The sequence below is a fragment of the Pezoporus flaviventris genome, unplaced genomic scaffold (assembly GCF_033815535.1).
Source record: "Pezoporus flaviventris isolate CSIRO_AGI_PZ_B2104156 unplaced genomic scaffold, CSIRO_AGI_Pfla_v1 ptg000038l, whole genome shotgun sequence".
Classification (NCBI taxonomy): Eukaryota; Metazoa; Chordata; class Aves; order Psittaciformes; family Psittacidae; genus Pezoporus; species Pezoporus flaviventris.
In genome coordinates this window covers 425720-443456 of record NW_026892586.1, presented here as the reverse complement: position 1 = coordinate 443456, position 17737 = coordinate 425720, and the positions used below count along the sequence as shown (strand labels likewise).

Below are 17737 nucleotides of genomic sequence, written 5' to 3'. Positions count from 1 at the left end.
ATTGCAGAGTTAGATTCAAGGAGATTGGTACTGGGAAGACTAAAGATGAGTAGTAAACACTACATTCTGCTTTTGTGTGCATGGACAAATGTCATTCGAGGTCTATATTTACAAACAGTTATGAAAAAATCTCAGAGTCCTATTTAGAACAGGAGAGTTATAATTTATTTCCTACATAGCAACCTATTACTGTTCATGAACGAAGGTTGGATGTTAATTAAGCCTTTTATAAAGAAGTTGGAAAAAGAATTTTCTTCTGCTTTTGTATCCTTCACAGAGATAACAGGAATTTAATAATACATATCATATTGTAAGCTTTTACATAAAAACATTTACTGGATAGTATGCAGCTTTATTAAGACATTATAGACATTCTCTACAAGCTTCAGAGGAAGCAAGCAAGAGCTGTCATGAATATTCTGTAGTCACAGACATTTCCATTAACTTGGTTTAGCTATTGCCTTTCCACATAGTGCAGTCATCTTACTCTAAGGGGGAAAAAATAATTTTAGTTCACGCTACCCAACAGAACTTGACAGAAAAAAGAGAAAAGTCACTATTGCTAATGCAAGCAGCAAGCAAGCACTCCCTCATTCTTTACCTACAGAGGCAGGTCCGTGTTCTAAAACACAAAGCAGTTTCCAGACCTGTAGCTTAAAAGTAGTTACATTCAAGTCTGTAAATACCTGCAAGACTGTAAATTGATTAATATTTCTTACATCTAGATAGACTTCTAGTGCTTCACATTACTTCATCCAAAAGTCCAGGTACCCTTATTGTCAGAAAAGTCAGGCACTATGTGCTACAAAATTCTGTTCAACTTCATTCTGATTCAAAACAATTTACTTCCCTGCACCAAAGGTAAGGCCATTACTATTCAAATGCAACAGAGAATTAACAGGAGTATAGTTCTTACTCAGCAAGGGACAGAGAATAATAGATTATAACAGGAATTGAAACTTGGCTGTAGCTTTGTGAGCCTTTGTGAATATGAGATAGAGAATGGCAGGAGAGACACCAGAGCCATCTAGAAGGAAGAATTTATGCTTCTGCCCCCCTCCCCATGCAATTACCAAACTGCGCATGCTTATTTAAGTGCATTTATTTTTACGGAAATCTGTGTGCCGCAGTTCTCCCCTCCCTGTTCCTCCCTTGCCCTATTCCTCCCTCCAATTTATGCCGACCAATTTAGACTTAACCTCAGAAGAGTTCAAGCACTTCAAATCTGCATTCATGACAGTATCTCACATGAAAACCTGAGACTAGGTGTCTGAATATTTTTATGTAAGCCTACTAGTTTAAGCTTACTACTAGTTTATGAATATGCTGTACTGTATCTTGATTTAGTAGTTGCACATCAATATTATGGAGGTCTCTATCAGCCATACAGTGTCTACACATTAAGAGAAACATTTTTAAGACAAAAACTATTCTGACAGTTTTTACTTGCATGGCCGACTTTTCTAAAAAATCACGTGCTTCCCTGCTACACTGAAAAACTTGAGCAACCATTTTAACTTCTGTTTAACAGTAACTCGTTTAAGGATAGCAAGAGCCATCACTCTCAGACTATTCACAATTTATCAACTACTGTAAGTTGAAAATGTGTTTTTTTTTAAACCCCAAACAAATAACCTTGATTCCTGTCCATCAGCCAGATGAATGTTTACAAACAGAAGTTTTATCTTGAGATACTGATTTACTTCTTAGTAACATGACTTGAACTCTTCCACTGGTAGGTACAGTTCTTGAGACAGTCTGTTGTAATCCAGCACTAGAATACAATAAAAATGTTACTCTGAGGGTAACTTCCTATGCTCTGCAGGAATTTTTCAAGCATGAAGCAAATGTAAATAGGAGCAAACATCCCTAATAGAAAGGCAGTCATGTTTAAATGCTTCCAGTTCTGCCAGAAGACTACAGGAAGTCCATCCATCAGCAGCATGTACTAGCACCACTTGGTAACATTCTATAACCCTGAAACACTACAGTAACCTCTGAAGCCTGTGTACAGGCCAGTAAGCAAACTGACATTTGCACCACTTGGTAACAAGAATATCTACTCTCCAGTATCAACAGTGAATGCTTACAGGTTTGGAAAGAGGAAACTTCATGCCTCAGGGCTTAAGATAAGGTATGTGCTGTATCTGTCTACTACAGAGGGAGATACTATGAAATGCCGAAGCTGCTAACTCTGATTGGTACAGAGCAAGCCTTGTGCCATACAAAATTCCTAAGCTTATTTCATGATACAGTTGTTCACATTCCACTTAAAAATGTAATATTTGGGTATGTTCTACATGGAAATGAACCTCTGATATTTATAGCAGGCCAAGGTGAAACTAAGCCACTTGCTGGTTTCATGACCCATTTAAGTTCTCCATCCTTCTACTTCAGCTGATGACTTTTGCCAAAACCAAACTCTGTAGTGTGTGGGGAATGATAATAACTGAAAACCTTAATGGTTCAATATGCAAAGAACTGATCGTAAGTTTATGTGATTGGGGGTTGGGGGGGATGATTTTTATTTTTTTTTAACACAGTGGTATTGGTGACATTTTAATTAAGTTTGGTCTCTGAGAATTAGTTTAAGCTGTAAAATATACCTTCACACAACAGTGAGTGGGAGTAGAATTTATATTCTAAATCTGTTGGTGTTTTTGGTTGGGTTTTTGTTTGGTTGGTTGTTTTTTTTGAAACTGGCTTAGTTACAGCGTCAAATCCTGTACCTCTGTAAGAACCTAAGTTAACACCCACACTCAGAGCAGGAGGTGTGTGACTGGTTCACATCCCCACTACCAAGTGGCAGACCATGAAGACCTATTAAGTCTAGATTGATGATGATTGATATTAATGTAGATCTATAGTGTCTTGGTATTTAACAAAGTTATTTATTAAGAACAAGCCAAAAAACCTCTTACCTTTTAGATATCTTTGTGGTGGCTTTGAAATTTGTGGTGCTACATTCATAAGTAAGAGACTTAACAGCCTCAGTCACACCTGAAGAACAGACCTAATTAAAAAAAAAAGATAAAATAGAAGTGGTTATTGCTTTTGTTTATTTCTTTTATTTCCTCATCTACTTCTACTGTAGCATTTTAGCTAGGATGAAGGCAGACAGCTAGTGGATTAAAGAATGCTGAAGTGCTCTACAAGAGGCATAGTGTATAAACATGTGAAGAAGCCCTCCTGAGACAGACATGATATAATGGGACCTAACACCATAGGGGAATGAAAGTCATTTATGTTAGTAGGTAAGAGAGGGATGCAATACCCGAGTTGGATATAATTAAGATAGCACCCACAGCTTTATATTTGAGTGTGCAAAGTTTCCTGGGAAGTTTCTTTTTCAGCAGGAAGTAATTTTTCTAATTAGTTCTCAGGATATTTGTCCTGTGTGGTTGACCTGAATCCATAGAACAAAATTTTCCAGTTTTGAATTTTAACTCAGTTCACAGAAATCTTGATGACAGAAATATACTTCACTATTCCTCTAATCTTCCTTTCCTCACACACATTTTGGAGATATTGTAAGGGTATGTGGGTTCAGTCCAGCGTCAGTGTATTTGAATAAAATTAACCTTCAAAGACTGAGATTTTATAGACTTCCCCAGGCAAAGAAGCCTTCTCTAGTTAATTTTGTTGGGCCAAAAGCTCTGTAATCCCAATTTAAGAAAGCAATTAAAATTTCTTTTAGGCACATTAAACACTGATAAGTTGTTTAACTTGCATTTCTCTGAAAATAATTTGAATGTATCAAGTAAGTGTCAATGGATACAAGTATGCACACTGGAGCTGCAGGTGTAGCAAGAGCTTCTAAAAAAAATTCATTCATATATCCACCAAGTTTTTAATTCATTAGATCCTTTAGTGAGACTTGAATTTGGTCCATCATGACTGTAAGCAGCTTTAAGGCATTTTTGCAAGCCTGCATTTCCCTACTAATGACACCTTGTCGTGGTTTAAGCCCAGCTGGTAACTCAGAACCATGCAGCCACTCACTCACTCCCCCCCTTCTTCCCCCCCACTCCCAGAGGAATGGGGAGGAGAATCAAAAGAATGTAAATCCCACAGGTTGAGATAAGAACAGTCCAGTAAAAAAGGTATAATACAAAACTATTACTACTACCACCAATAATAATAACAATAAGGGAAATAACAAGGGGAGAGAATATAAAGCTGAAAGGGGAAAGGGGAAAAAAAACCCCAACAAACACGAGTGAGGATCATCACCCACTGACCAATACCCAGCCTGACCTGAGCGGCAATCTGGCCTTCTGTGTAACTCCCCCCAGTTTATATACTGGGCATGACGTGCTGTGGTATGGAATACCCCTTTGGCTACTTTGGGTCAGGTGTCCTGTCTCTGCTTCCTCCTGGCTTCCCACTCCCCTCCTCACTGGCAGAGTATGAGACTGAAAAGTCTTTTATTGGGGTAAGCATTACTTAGCAACAGCTAAAAACATCTGTGTGTTGTCAACATTGTTCTCAGACTAAAGATGAAAACACAGCACTGCACTAGCTACTAAGAAGGAGAAAAATAACTGTTACAGATGAACCCAAGAGACACCTCCATTTCAGCTATGTAATAATTATTACAGAACAATTCATTACTCCTAACAGAGCAAGAGGTTTCCCTTACAGACTCTCTTCCATTCAGTATTGTTTGGAAATTTATACTGATAGCACAGATTCAGGACTGTGCACCATTCAGTGAGTGAGAGGTACCACCACATCCCTTCATCAGCTAGAGGTGCTTTTTTGTTCAGGTTTGTGTCACTACAATGCATCTGATTCAGGCTTTGGAAAACATCTTTATCAGATCTATTCCTTTTAGTCTCATATTTCAGCTATTTCATTTGAAAAGAATTGTATTCAGCATTCATAGATTCAGGTGAGTTAAGCCATCAAAAATCAGTCTTACCATTTAAAGTTTAAGTTTGCCATTTAAACCAGACAACAATGAAACCAATTACTTTGTTTTGGAAATCTGAAAATGCATATGTAAGACTGCAGTTAAAAGAAGTGCCATTTTAAGACAAAATTATAGATATTTCCAGGGAGCAATACTGTAAGAATTCCCTAGCAAAAAAAAAATCCCAGCACTTAAGCCCCATAGTGCTGCCTTTTATAAAGTTCTACATACACATAAAATGGCAAGTTTCATAATGCCAAAAGTTCATCTTGAAGTTCTGTACAAACAACCACCTTTGTATTATACACCCTTCCAACTTTTAAGCTCTTTTATAATTAATGCCTGTAACTCCACATGTAATCTTTTAGTCTTTGTTGTCATCTTGCTACATACTTCAGTGTCTGGCTAAGGCACGACATTTCATAGACAAAATTAATACATTTGTGCTATTTGGTTTAGAGATCAAGGTGGACAGGAATGCACAAGTCATTTAATTATATAAAAGCATGTATTAAATCATGAAGTTGAGGTTGGGTTTTTTTTTTGTTGTTGTTGTGGGTTTTTTTTCTTTTTTAAATCAGCAGAAAATGGTTCCTCAAACCATCAAGACATACTGACAAGTCAAGAGAGAAAAATTATGCCAGCATTTGTAAATCTGTGTGAATTAGTTACCAGAAGTGCAGATATCGTATTTCATTATGAAATTAATTTACTACACAGTTTAGCCCTGCTTAGCTTAGAATACATTGGATTTAAACCAATTGATTTTTCAAACAAACAGCATGCCATTGGCCTGCCCAGTCATAAATCTTGCAGGGTTCACAGCAGGTCAGAACTGATAAAACCCTTATGTTGTTTGTTCAGAATAAACTTACTTTTTTAGGTGTTTTCTTTGAAGTGGACTTTTGTGCTCTTCATGAAACTTCTTTTTATTTTCCTTGTCTTTCTAATGTATTTCTAGTTAAGGTAACTACAATTGTTGAATAGGAAGATGTCAAGCATATTTCTGCAAACTCATTTGTTTGAAGCCTATTTACCTACTGACCTCTACCTATCAGTTCTGCTGTCTGATGGCCATTCACCTGGATCAGAGTTGAAAGCAAACTATGTGTGACACACATCACAGTTAGAAGACGCTAGATACCCCTTCAACCCCCAGACAAAATAGAATTACTTTTCAGTGCCAACATCCTTCGTATTGCATATTTTGGAGTATAAAGAGAAATGGTATTTAGAACAGTGTGACCTTCGTAAAAAATTTCTTGCAAGCAGAACATATATTGATATAAGGAAAGCAAGTGCCTGGAAAACATAGGGTTAAAATACTTTTAACTTAACTTAGGTCTAAGATAGAGAACAATGTTTGTGTTGTAAGTCTGTGGTGTGATAACAGAATTTATTAGTCTTACTAACAAGAGTGTATTATTTCTTTCCATCCTTCTAATGAGTGAATTATTTCTTACCATCCTTCTAATTATCAGTTAGTTTGGAGACAGTGACTCCCAAACATCTGCTAGCTTAGGATACTCCTTGTCTGCCCTATCCAGTTCTGCTTGCAATAAATTTTGTACAAAGGTCACACTGCTCTAAATCTTTGACAGCTATCAGAAAGCTCAGGAAAAATGGCCTAAAAATGGAACTCTGAACTATAATACATTGTTACAATTGATGTTGTTTTGAGGGGGCAAGGAAAATGGGATGAAGTAATGTATGCAGATATGTTTTTCACTTTAAGAAACCACCTGGAGTGACAGACAGAATGTGAAATTAATATAGCTCTGCCGGATTCCTTAATTTTGGCTTTGGAAAAGGACAGGGAAAATCAGATAGCTAAGCTGGAGAGATGTTGTTCAGCCTTTGATATTGGGGGAATGATGTTTAAAGTTAAGAAAAAAACAGAGTAATCAGGAAGATAGGCTGGAAAATTATGTATCAGAGGTACCTCCAAGAGGAGCACCCTCTGCATCTGTCTTATCTGATACTGATAAGGAGAAAGGGATGACTGTCACTGGCAACAAGTAGCAGATTCACATTCAGAGTTAAGAAAGGGTTAAAACAGAAGTGCTGTTGCAGAGGCAGGCATCTGCAGCCCATGCAGAGCAGGGTGAGCAACTGTGAGGAAATAAAAGAGGAAAACCAAGGGGGAAAGGAGGGGAGCTCAAGCAGCTTCTGTATTTGAGCATGGGATGAATACCAGGGCAGGCAGACAAGTGGGAACAGACATGTTGACAGACAGGACTGAGGGCTTGTTGGATAAATGCGGACGGGAGTGAAGGGGGAAGCATGGAGAGCATATAGGAATCAGGAACAGGTAGAAATGAAAAAGCTGAGTCGTGCTATAGCCACGGCTACTGTGGTTGCTTTGAAACTGGTGGAGGAGGAACATCAGGCAGAGGTGGAGGAGGGATGTCAGGAGGAGGTGGGGGAGTGGGTTATTACCTGATCAGTGTATGTGCTGTGGGGATCTTGGACATTGGAAGTGAGGCTGCCCTGGGGACTGAATTGGAACTAGACTGATGGGGACCTGGGGAATCTACCCTAGCAGATCCACTGGTTAAATTAAAGCTAGGGACTAGAGGAAATAGTGGAATTTTTAGTGGATACAGGAGCACTTTATTCAGCATTAAATTAGAGGGAAAAGAATTTGTTACAGGTGTAGGAGCTACTGGCTGCCAAGGAAAAGAAAAAAAAAAAGGGGGCATTCTTTCTGAAACCTTTAGAGTACAAACTTGGAAAACAAATAGGAATACATAAATTTTTATGCATGCCAAATTCTCCAAAATCTTTACTAGGGCAAGAAGCAGCATTTAAAGAAGGCAAAATGGAATTAAGAGTTAAAAATGATCAATTAATTGTAGTTTTGAGTTTATCTTTAATTCAACAGAAAAGCAAACAGGAGGACCTCCCTGAAATAGAAGAAATTTTTAATCAGGTATATCTGGGAGTATAGGCATCTGAAGTTCCAGGTAAGGCGAAAAATGCTTTGCCTGTTATAATGGAAAAAAAAAGAGGGGGGCCTGCCCAACTAGAATAAAACAATATCTCTTAAAATTCAAAGATCAAAGGGAATCTAAGAAATCATTGTTGTGAACTGGAATATAATAATCCTATCTTGCCAGAAAAGAAATATGATGGAAAAAGTTGCAGATTGGTTCAAGATCTCAGAACAATCAACAAAATTGTAGACGATATTCATCCAGTAGTAACTAATCTCTATACCTTATTGACTAAATTGAATAATAATCAAAAATGGTTTGCCGTCTTGGATTTAAAGGATGCTTTTTTCTTTTGCTTGCCATTGGCCAAAGAAAGACAAAAATTTATTTGCTTTTCAATGGGAAAATCCTGACCCGGGAAGGAAAACTCAATTAACTTGGATGGTATTACCTCAGGGGTTTAAAAACAGTCCAACGATTTTTGGAAATCAGTTAGCACGAGACCTAGAATCATGGAAGCCATCCACTCAGACAGGGACTCTCTTACGATATGTGGATGACCAATTAATTGCCACAGAAACAAAGGAAGAATGTGTCCAGTGGATGGTGGGATTATTGAATTTCTGGGACTGAATGGTTATCAGGTAGCCAAACAAAAGGCCCAACTAATTCAAACCTGAGTTTCCTACTTAGGATATGAAGTAACAGGAGGACAGAGAGAACTTGGAATTGCTAGAAAAGAAGCCATTTGCCAAACTCCATGACCATTGATCGTCAAGGAGCTCCGGATGTTCCTGGGAATAACTGTATGCCACAGACTTTAGATCCATGATTATGGTGTTCTGGTAAGACCAGTATATGAACTGTAAAAAGGAAATCTTCCCTCTTTGGAATAGACTGATTCAGCAGAGGGGGCTTTTAGAAATCCAAAAACATAGCTAATGTGAGCTCCATCTCTGGGACTTCCAGATGTAAGTAAACCCTTTTGGCTATATTCTTATGAAAAACAAGTAATAGCCTTGGGGGTCCTTGCTCAGAAACTAGGACCTTATGAAAGGGCAGTGGCATATTTTTTGAAACAGCTGGATGAAGCAAGCAGAGGATGGCCTGGATGCCTAAGGGCTGTGGTGGTGGTTGACATGAACATTGAAGAGACTTGCAAATTCACCTTGGAACAAAAGATTACTGTACTAGTGTCCCATGTTGTATCAGCAGTCTTGGAACAGAAAGGAGCCTACTGGTTACCTCCTTCATGTTTTTTAAAATACCAGGCCACCCTTGTGGAACACGATGATACAGAAATTGTGGTCACTAATGTTGTGGATCCAGCATCCTTTTTGGAGGAACAATCGACAGAACCACTAACACACAACTGCTTGGCCACTGTACAGACTGTATATTCAAGCCGACCAGATTTGATTCTTGGTTTACTGATGGTTGTAGCTTCATGAAAAATGGTGAACAGAAGGCAGGATATGCCCTTACCACCACTTCACAGGTAATAGAAGCTAAACCTTTACCTGTAAACACCTCTACCCAAAAGTCAGAATGAGAGCCATGGAATTCGCTAAAGACAAAAGGATTGTCGTGGTTTAAACCCAGTCAGGCAACTCGTTCACTCACTCCCCCCCCCCCTTCCTTCCCTCCTCCTACTCCCGGAGGGACGGAGAGGAGAATCGAAAAGAATGCAACTCCCACGGGTTAAGAACAGTTTAGTAACTAACGTATAACACAAATCACTACTGCTACTACCAATAATAACAATGATAAAGGAAATAACAAGGGAAGAGAATACATCACCTCACCACCAGCAGGCCGATAACTTGCCCCCCAGCCCAACCAAGCACCGACCCGTGCCTCCTCCAACCCTGCAGACTCCCAGCCCTTCCAGCTAACTCCCAGTTACATCCTGGGCATGACGTGCTGTGGTATGGAATACCTCTTTGGTCAGTTTGGGTCAGATGTCCTGTCTCTGCTTCCTCTCGGCTTCCGCTCCTCCCTGGCAGAGCATGAGGCTCACAAAGTCCTTGGCCAAACCAAAACATCATTGTTATCAGCTCTGTTCCCAAGCCAAAAGTCAAAACACTGCACTGCACCAGCTACCAAGGAGGAGAAACATGACTGCTACTGCTGAACCCAGGACATTATCCACCCCTTATTCCATACCATTCACGTCATGCTCAGATCCCACATTTTCAATATACCATCACTCTTATCTAAAAGTGCATGGACCAGTAGCTATAAAGCTGCAGCGTCCATCTGGTCCATGATGCCAGGCTCCATCTCTTGTAACAGTCTTCCAGAGCAGGAGAGACTGTGTGCAGTGTTCACACTCGTGAATAACCTGGGCAATAGTGTCCATTGCTAAGTCCACCCCTCGATCTTGAGTCCATCTCTATGTTGCATCTCTGCTCTGATGGCCTGAAGTGCATTGGGCCCACCAGGCTCAAAGTAATTCACTGTCCCCTTCAGCAGTTTCTGCAGCTTGTTGCTGGGGACTCCATACAGCTGCCTTCCATCTCCGACGCTTCCAAAGCACTGGAGGGGCCCAGTGGACTAGATAATTGCCCAGACTGTCCCACACACCCTGCCACTCATGACTCTCCAGCCTTGGAGAAAACCTCTTGGTCCCCCTATATCGTCGTCTAACCCCAGACAAGACCCAAACCTGACTCTGCTTAACTTTTGAGATCAGACAAAATGGTGGTGGGTAAAACACAGTCTGTGTGTGTGCCAACATGGTGATCCCCATCACAATCAGCAGGCAGGTCCCAAGGATACCCAAAGGCCATTCAAAACCTTCAGAACTCTCAAACGATGCTGCTGTACTTGTCACTGGGGCTGGTGTAGCTGCTGTGCTTGCCGGCTCTCCCACCACCAGCTTCTCTTTTCCTGAGTCCAGATCTTCCTCCTCTGCCTTGCTGAGAAATGCTGCGTGGTCTCCTGCATCCTCCTGGGGCTCGGCGGGCGGCTTCCGGGAGATGCTCTCGGCCGTCGTGGGGCTGGGCTCCTCCGCGGGGCTCGGCTCCTCCGCGGGACTCGGCTCCTCCGCCGCCTTCTCCCGCTGCTCAGCAGCCGCCTCCTTCCTCTCCTCGACCGCCCCGACCTCCTCCACCGGCAGCCGTCCCCTCGCGGCCTCCAGCCCCGCTCCCGCCGCCGCTTGGTCCCCGGGGCCGCTCTCCCGGGCCGCTTCGGCTGCTGCCGGCTCCCGGGGCCGCTCCCCCTCGGCTCCCCGCGGCCTCACCAAGAGGGAGGCGAGGACGAGGGCCAGGACGGTGAAGAGCAGCCGGATGGCCAGGTACAAGTCCACGGCCACGTCTGTCCCGCCCTGCTGCTGGAGCCCACCCGTATTACAAGTCATTGCCATAAAGTACAGTGAGACAAGAACCTTAGCCCAAGCCCCACACTTGATAAACACTAACACAGTAAATACCGGCTCTAAGTAATGTACTACATTCTGAAACTGTGAGATCAAGAGGAACAACTCTGAGAGCCAATAAATCAGCACTGTGACTAGTGACTATTAATCTGGTCAGATCTGTCGTTATCTCAACCCCTCGTGCTCCACGTTGGGCGCCAAAAAGAACTGTCGTGGTTTAAACCCAGTCAGGCAACTCGTTCACTCACTCCCCCCCCTTCCTTCCCTCCCCCTACTCCCGGAGGGATGGAGAGGAGAATCTAAAAGAATGCAACTCCCAAGGGTTGAGATAAGAACAGTTTAGTAACTAAGGTATAACACAAATCACTACTGCTACCACCAATAATAACAATGATAAAGGAAATAACAAGGGAAGAGAATACATCACCTCACCACCAGCTGACCGATAACTTGCCCCCCCAGCCCAACCAAGCACCGACCGATACCTCCTCCAACCCTGCAGTCTCCCAGCCCTTCCGGCTAACTCCCAGTTACATCCTGGGCATGACGTGCTGTGATATGTAATACCTCTTTGGTCAGTTTGGGTCAGATGTCCTGTCTCTGCTTCCTCTCGGCTTCCGCTCCTCCCTGGCAGAGCATGAGGCTCACAAAGTCCTTGGCCAAACCAAAACATCATTGTTATCAGCTCTGTTCCCAAGCCAAAAGTCAAAGCACTGCACTGCACCAGCTACCAAGAAGGAGAAAAATGACTGCTACTGCTGAACCCAGGACAAGGATAAATATTTGGACTGATTCTAAATATGCATTTGGTGTGGTACGTGCACATGGTGCCATCTGGAAAGAACGAGGACTTTTGGACATACAAGGGAAACAGATTAAACATGCTATAGAAACTGCTGTTCAGCTACCTGAGGAAGTAGCTATTATGTATTGTTGAGGGCAGCAACAAGGTGACCCTAATCAGAAAACTGGAAATAATTTGGCCAATTTCGAAGCCAAACAAGCATTTGAACAATCTAAAATCATGTCCTTAATCCCTGATGGCAAACTAACAATTGAGAAATCTGAACCTAGATATTCAAAAGAGGATAAAATGTTGGTTGAAGATCTGAAAAGACAGGAAAACGAAGAGGGTTGGGTTCAGATACCTGATGGGCGAATTGTAATTCACTGTAATCAACTCTGGAAGCTAGTTCAGGAGGAACATAATAAAACTCATTGGGGTAGCAACTCTTTGTACCAATATTTAGACAAACAAATTATAGGAAGGAATCTATACACCATATTTCCATTAGTGACAAAACAATGTCAGCTCTATCTTAAGAATAATCCTAAAACTGAAAATAAAAATCAAATTGGGAAAATTGGGAGAGGAAGTTATCCAGGACGGCAGTGGCAAATAGATTTTTCTGAATTACTGAGAAAAGGAGGTTTATGATATTTATTGGTGTTAACGGATACTTTTCAGGCTGGCCAGAAGCATTCTCTTTTAGAATAAATAATGCAATACAAGTAATTAAAACATTATTAAATGAGATAATACCTCATTTTGGAGTACCAGAAGCAATTTCTTCCAACCAAGGCTCGCACTTTAGTGCAAAATTGTTACAAGAACCAAATGGCACTAGACAGGTTATTGGCTTCACAAGGGGGGGGTTTGTTCCATAATCAATGATTCCTATATAGATCAAAGTAGCAGAATTGAAACAGATTTGGAGAAAATTTGGAAACAAACTGAAATATTTCATGAGATGACCAAGGATGATACCTTTTGGGGTTTTGAAGAAATATGGAAAAAGTTAACTTCATGGTTAACTCTAATCTCTCCTGTTTGAAGCAACTGGTTGCAGAAATCTTAATACTAATTACTTGTGGCATGATTCTTTTTGGTGTTTTAAAAGGTCCGTAATTGATTATGAGGACTGGAAAAGACAACAGATTAGACAACAAGTTGAAAGTGGTAAATACTTTGCCAGAACTCCTGAGTAAAACGGAGTTACATAGCAAAAGAATTTGCAAAGGTAAAAGAAAATGGGGGACTTGATATAAGGAAAGCGAGTGCCTGGAAAACATAGGGTTAAAATACTTTTAACTTTACTTCGGTCTAAGATAGAGAACAATGTTTGTGTTGTAAGTCTTTGGTGTGATAACAGAATTTATTAGTCTTACTAACAAGAGTGAACTACCATCCTTCTAATTATCAGTTAGTTTGGAGACAGTGACTCCCAAACATCTGCTAGCTTGGGAGGCAATAAATTTTGTAGATGAAGGTCACACTGTTCTAAATCTTTGCCAGCTATCAGAAACTTGCAGATACAGCTGGTTTCAGCTAATTTCTGATTACTGGGGCATCCAACTGTGCCAAAGGTGAAAAGTGCACCCTGAGGAAGACTGCTTACTTCATCTTGAAGACCCCTGTCCACATGAGGAAGACTACTTACTTCATCTTGAAGATCCCTGCCCACGACCATTAGAGGGCAGTGTGCAAGCGCCGAAAGGGCTTATGATAATGAGTTCCTAAACTAATTGTAATATCCCCACCGAACTCTCGGGAACCTAATGAATATGCATGTTTGTGTGTAATAAATATCTTCTTGCTTAACCCCTTAGTGTGCTAGTTAGGAGGAGTGACCCCCTTGCACCCCACCCAACACCGTAATAAACATACCTGCTTTATAACTCTTGAGTTGTAGAGTCTGATTTTGTGCTTCACTAGGATGAACAGATTCAGATGGAAAGAAGTGCTCACATTTTTACACACAGAAAATACTAGACTTGTAATTATTCCTTATCTCTTCAGGCTTTAAGTAAGATGACTTAAGAGCACATGTGAAATAAGGTGCTGGACTCTATACACTGTTACTAACTAATTCTACACCCTGTGTTACAAGGGTCAGTCTACTTAAAGGTACTGAGTGAATCCCTGTGTTAGCTTAAGGACTGACACATAACCACTGGAATGGTTATATGAGGTGCTTTATTACAGCGCTGGGAAACCAGGGGCATGCGCCCAAATCTGCCTTCAACCCCGTCACATTGCGCTCACAATTTATACACTAAAAATGTCGTAACTAATACATATTCAACACAGATTACATCATTGACTAATACATATGCATCAAGGATTGACACATCAGTCTATTAGGACATCAGCCTCTTTTGCGCTTGCGCAGCCCCCCTCTGGTGGTCGTCCTGATGAAGTAAGGAGTCTTCCTCGGATGAAGTAAGAAGTCTTCCTCAGCTTGTCCTGTTCACCTTTGTGTTCCTTGGACATGTCCCAACCATTATGTGGATGACAGCATTCTCTTATTTTCACTTGACTACTCCTGGTACTTTTGTGAGTTCTGCTTTGGTAGAGTTTCACAATACTCCCCTAAATCCACCCATGTACGCTTCCCATATATGGCTATGTTAATTGCTTATCATTATAGCTACCATTGTAATGTTTAGTTATAAAGTAACTAAGATACACAATAGAAGAATTTCAACTTGTTCTTAATACAAAAGAAACCCTCTACTGATTAACAGGTTTTAAAATATAATCACCTATTACTAACACCTGCAGTGCAATACCACTGCCAATTAGTTAATGTACTCAGAGCACAAAGCAAACTTTTATATAGAAGACACCAAGTTTACAGGTTTTCTTGCATCAGTCAGGGGTACATCATGCTGTAATGGTGCCTGCATCCCTCACAAATATAAGGCCATGCACACTGCTGTGGTTTAACCCCAGACAAAGGCAGACAGTGCCTTAATTTCCTCTGTCTCCAAAGCAGCTAATCACTCATTCCCAGTCAGGTTGATTTCAGATTCACCACTTCCCACTGCAGGCAGGTGCTCAGCCAGGACAGCAGGGCTCCATCACACCTCATGGTGACTCGGGAAGACAAATGTCATTCCTCCCAGAGTCCCCTCCTCCTTCTTGGGCCCCCCAGCCACCTCGCTGGTGGGTGAGAGGCAGAAAAGGCCTTGGCTCTGTGAGCACTGCTCAGTGGTAACCAAACCACCCCTGGGTCATCAACACTGTTCTCTGGCTAAAGCCAAAACGTTGTGCTGTATCAGCCACTGGGAAGAACATTAACTGCATCCCTGCTGAAACCAGGACATGCACTTACCAAGCAAGACTTTTAATTTTCCTGATGGCAACTGGCTTCTTCAGCAGCTCCACCATAAACGCCTTCTCAGCTGTTTGCAAGAGCGAATCAAATTCTTTCTTAATTTCATGGATATTTTCCTTGGCTTTAAAACAAAACAGGCCCTTACCGCCATGTGTGTTACATGTTTCTAAGTACCAGGACTGCTATACCGCATTCAAAAGTAAAATAACAACGCTTTACGCAGATAGTCTGACGCGGGAGCCCTCCCGAGGCTGACAGGAGCACGGCGCGCGCCGCGGGGGCAGCGCCTCAGCCCGCCCGCCACCGAGCTGAGGCCAGCGCATTCCTCAAGCCCCGCGGGCCCCCAGGTCGCCCCCTCGCCGACCCGAGCGCGGGACCTGGAGCTGAGCGGCGCCCTCAGGGAGAGGCGGGCCGTTTCCCGCTACTCGCCGCCGGCCTTGGCCCGGCTCCGGCCCGGAGGCTCACCTCGCCGGGACCCACCATTTCCCCCCCACCGGGCAGGCAAGGGCAGACGTGCGGACGCCACCGGTAACGCCACAGTGCCCACTTCATCACCTACGAGGGCCGACGCCCGTCAGAGACCAGCAGCCCCGAGGCCCTTAGCGCCATTCCCGACCCTACCCTACTGGTCGAAGTTGCTGAGGAAGAGTGCGATGCGCTGATTCATAGAATCATAAAATCAACTAGGTTGGAAAAGACCTTTAAGATCATCAAGTCCAACCATTCCCCCAGCATTGCTAAGGCCACCACTAAACCATATCACTGAGGGCCTTGTCTACACTTTTTTTGAACACTTCCAAGGACATTGATTCCACCACTTCCCTGGGCAGCCTGTTCCAATGCCTGATTACCCTCTCTGTGAAGAAATTTTTCCTAATATCCAGTCTAAACCTCCCCTAGCACAGCTTGAGGCCATTACTTCTTGTCCTATTGCTTGTTACTTGGGAGAAGAGACTGATACAGATTGACTTCACAACTCGTTAAAGTTGTAAAGTAGGTATGCTTTTTATTCAGCGCTAAGGCGCACAAGGATAATTCCTCCAAACGCATGCGCATCTCAATGTTGTTTCCCTCTACATTTATTCTCTAAAGTTATACATATTCATAAGGTTACATGATATGCCTATACATATTCATGTCCTATCCCCGCTTCGTATTATAATGAGCTAGAAGGTCCTTCATGCCTGCGCAGTGCCCCCCTAGTCATGGGCAAGGGTCTCAAGATGAAGTAAATGAGTCTTCCTCTTGTGAGTGGGGGTCTTTAAAATGAAGTAAATGAGTCTTCCTCGAGCCTGAACTTTTTACCTCTAGCCGTCATGCATGCTCTCTAGGAATCTGGTCAAAGTGCAAATTGCGAAGCTGGTTTTAATCATAAGTCTGGTCAAAGTTCAAACCACACAGCTGGTTTTAATCAGTAAGCATGATAGGTGTTTGCTGAGCAAGCAGAACTTTTGTTAAGCAAGCATAATTCTTTTAACCCCCCTGTACAAGCCCCCTGTATATTAACTAAACCTCTGTATCAGTCCCCCCTTTTCTATAAAGTGAGTAAATTCCTTTACTCTTCAGACAAGTTCCTTGCGGAAGGTGTCTCTCAGTGCTTTACCATGTGTGTTTAACAGAGAAGTCAAACCCATTATGCGCTGTAACATTTGCCAGTTCCAAACAAATAATCCAATAGACAATACGAAACTAATACTAACTAATATTAAAAAAAGCAAAAATAGGGTGACACAACGTATTCAGTACACCAGTTGCAGTTGGTGACCATCCGAAAAGTACATCCCACCAATGGTGGCTTGTATCTTGTTCTACCCTTAATAAAACTTTGCATATTTCTTCTGTGTCATGATGAACTGTAATTAAAGTTTTCTTTCCGTTTTCCTGGACCTCTTTCATTATGTTTATCAGGGCAGGATGTTTTGTTAATTGCCTCACCAGCGTAAGGTTCATTCCAATGGGGGCAGGTGATAGCTTGTGGTACATTGTGTAATTGGATTTTATCAGTTAGTGGGATACAACTGGTGCTGAATACGTAGTCACATCCAACAATCTTAATAAAGTTGCAAATACACAAATTAGAACGGTTCTTAGCAGCTACGATTTAGTTATCGTCTATCTTGGTCAATTGCTGAGGTGAGTAGCTCGAGAGAGGACACCTTCAACACCGGAGCGGGGGGGAGATCAGCGTCCAGGAGCCCCAACTCAGAGCGACAAGAGCCACGGAGGGAGCCTCAAGTCCTTGACAGGACCTGCCCAGGAGCCGGCAGCTCAGCTGACACCAGCAGCTGACTCACACGGGGCGGAGCCTGAAGCAGCGGCACCAACCCTGATCTCAAACCAGTTCCTCTCCTACAGTGGGCACAAGGTCTTCATTCTCACAGTCCGT

At 42.2% G+C, this 17737-nt stretch overlaps 1 protein-coding gene across 1 annotated transcript; it reads right to left on the bottom strand.

The window, feature by feature from the left end:
• Window positions 1-308: 308 nt before the first annotated feature.
• LOC133275278 (borealin-2-like) lies at window positions 309-15834 on the bottom strand. The gene is given in 5 exon segments (XM_061465132.1): window positions 309-1393; window positions 1636-1674; window positions 1676-1812; window positions 15348-15533; window positions 15817-15834. Coding segments are annotated over 5 exon segments (480 nt in total). The 3' UTR covers window positions 309-1293.
• Between the last annotated feature and the right edge of the window lie 1903 nt (window positions 15835-17737).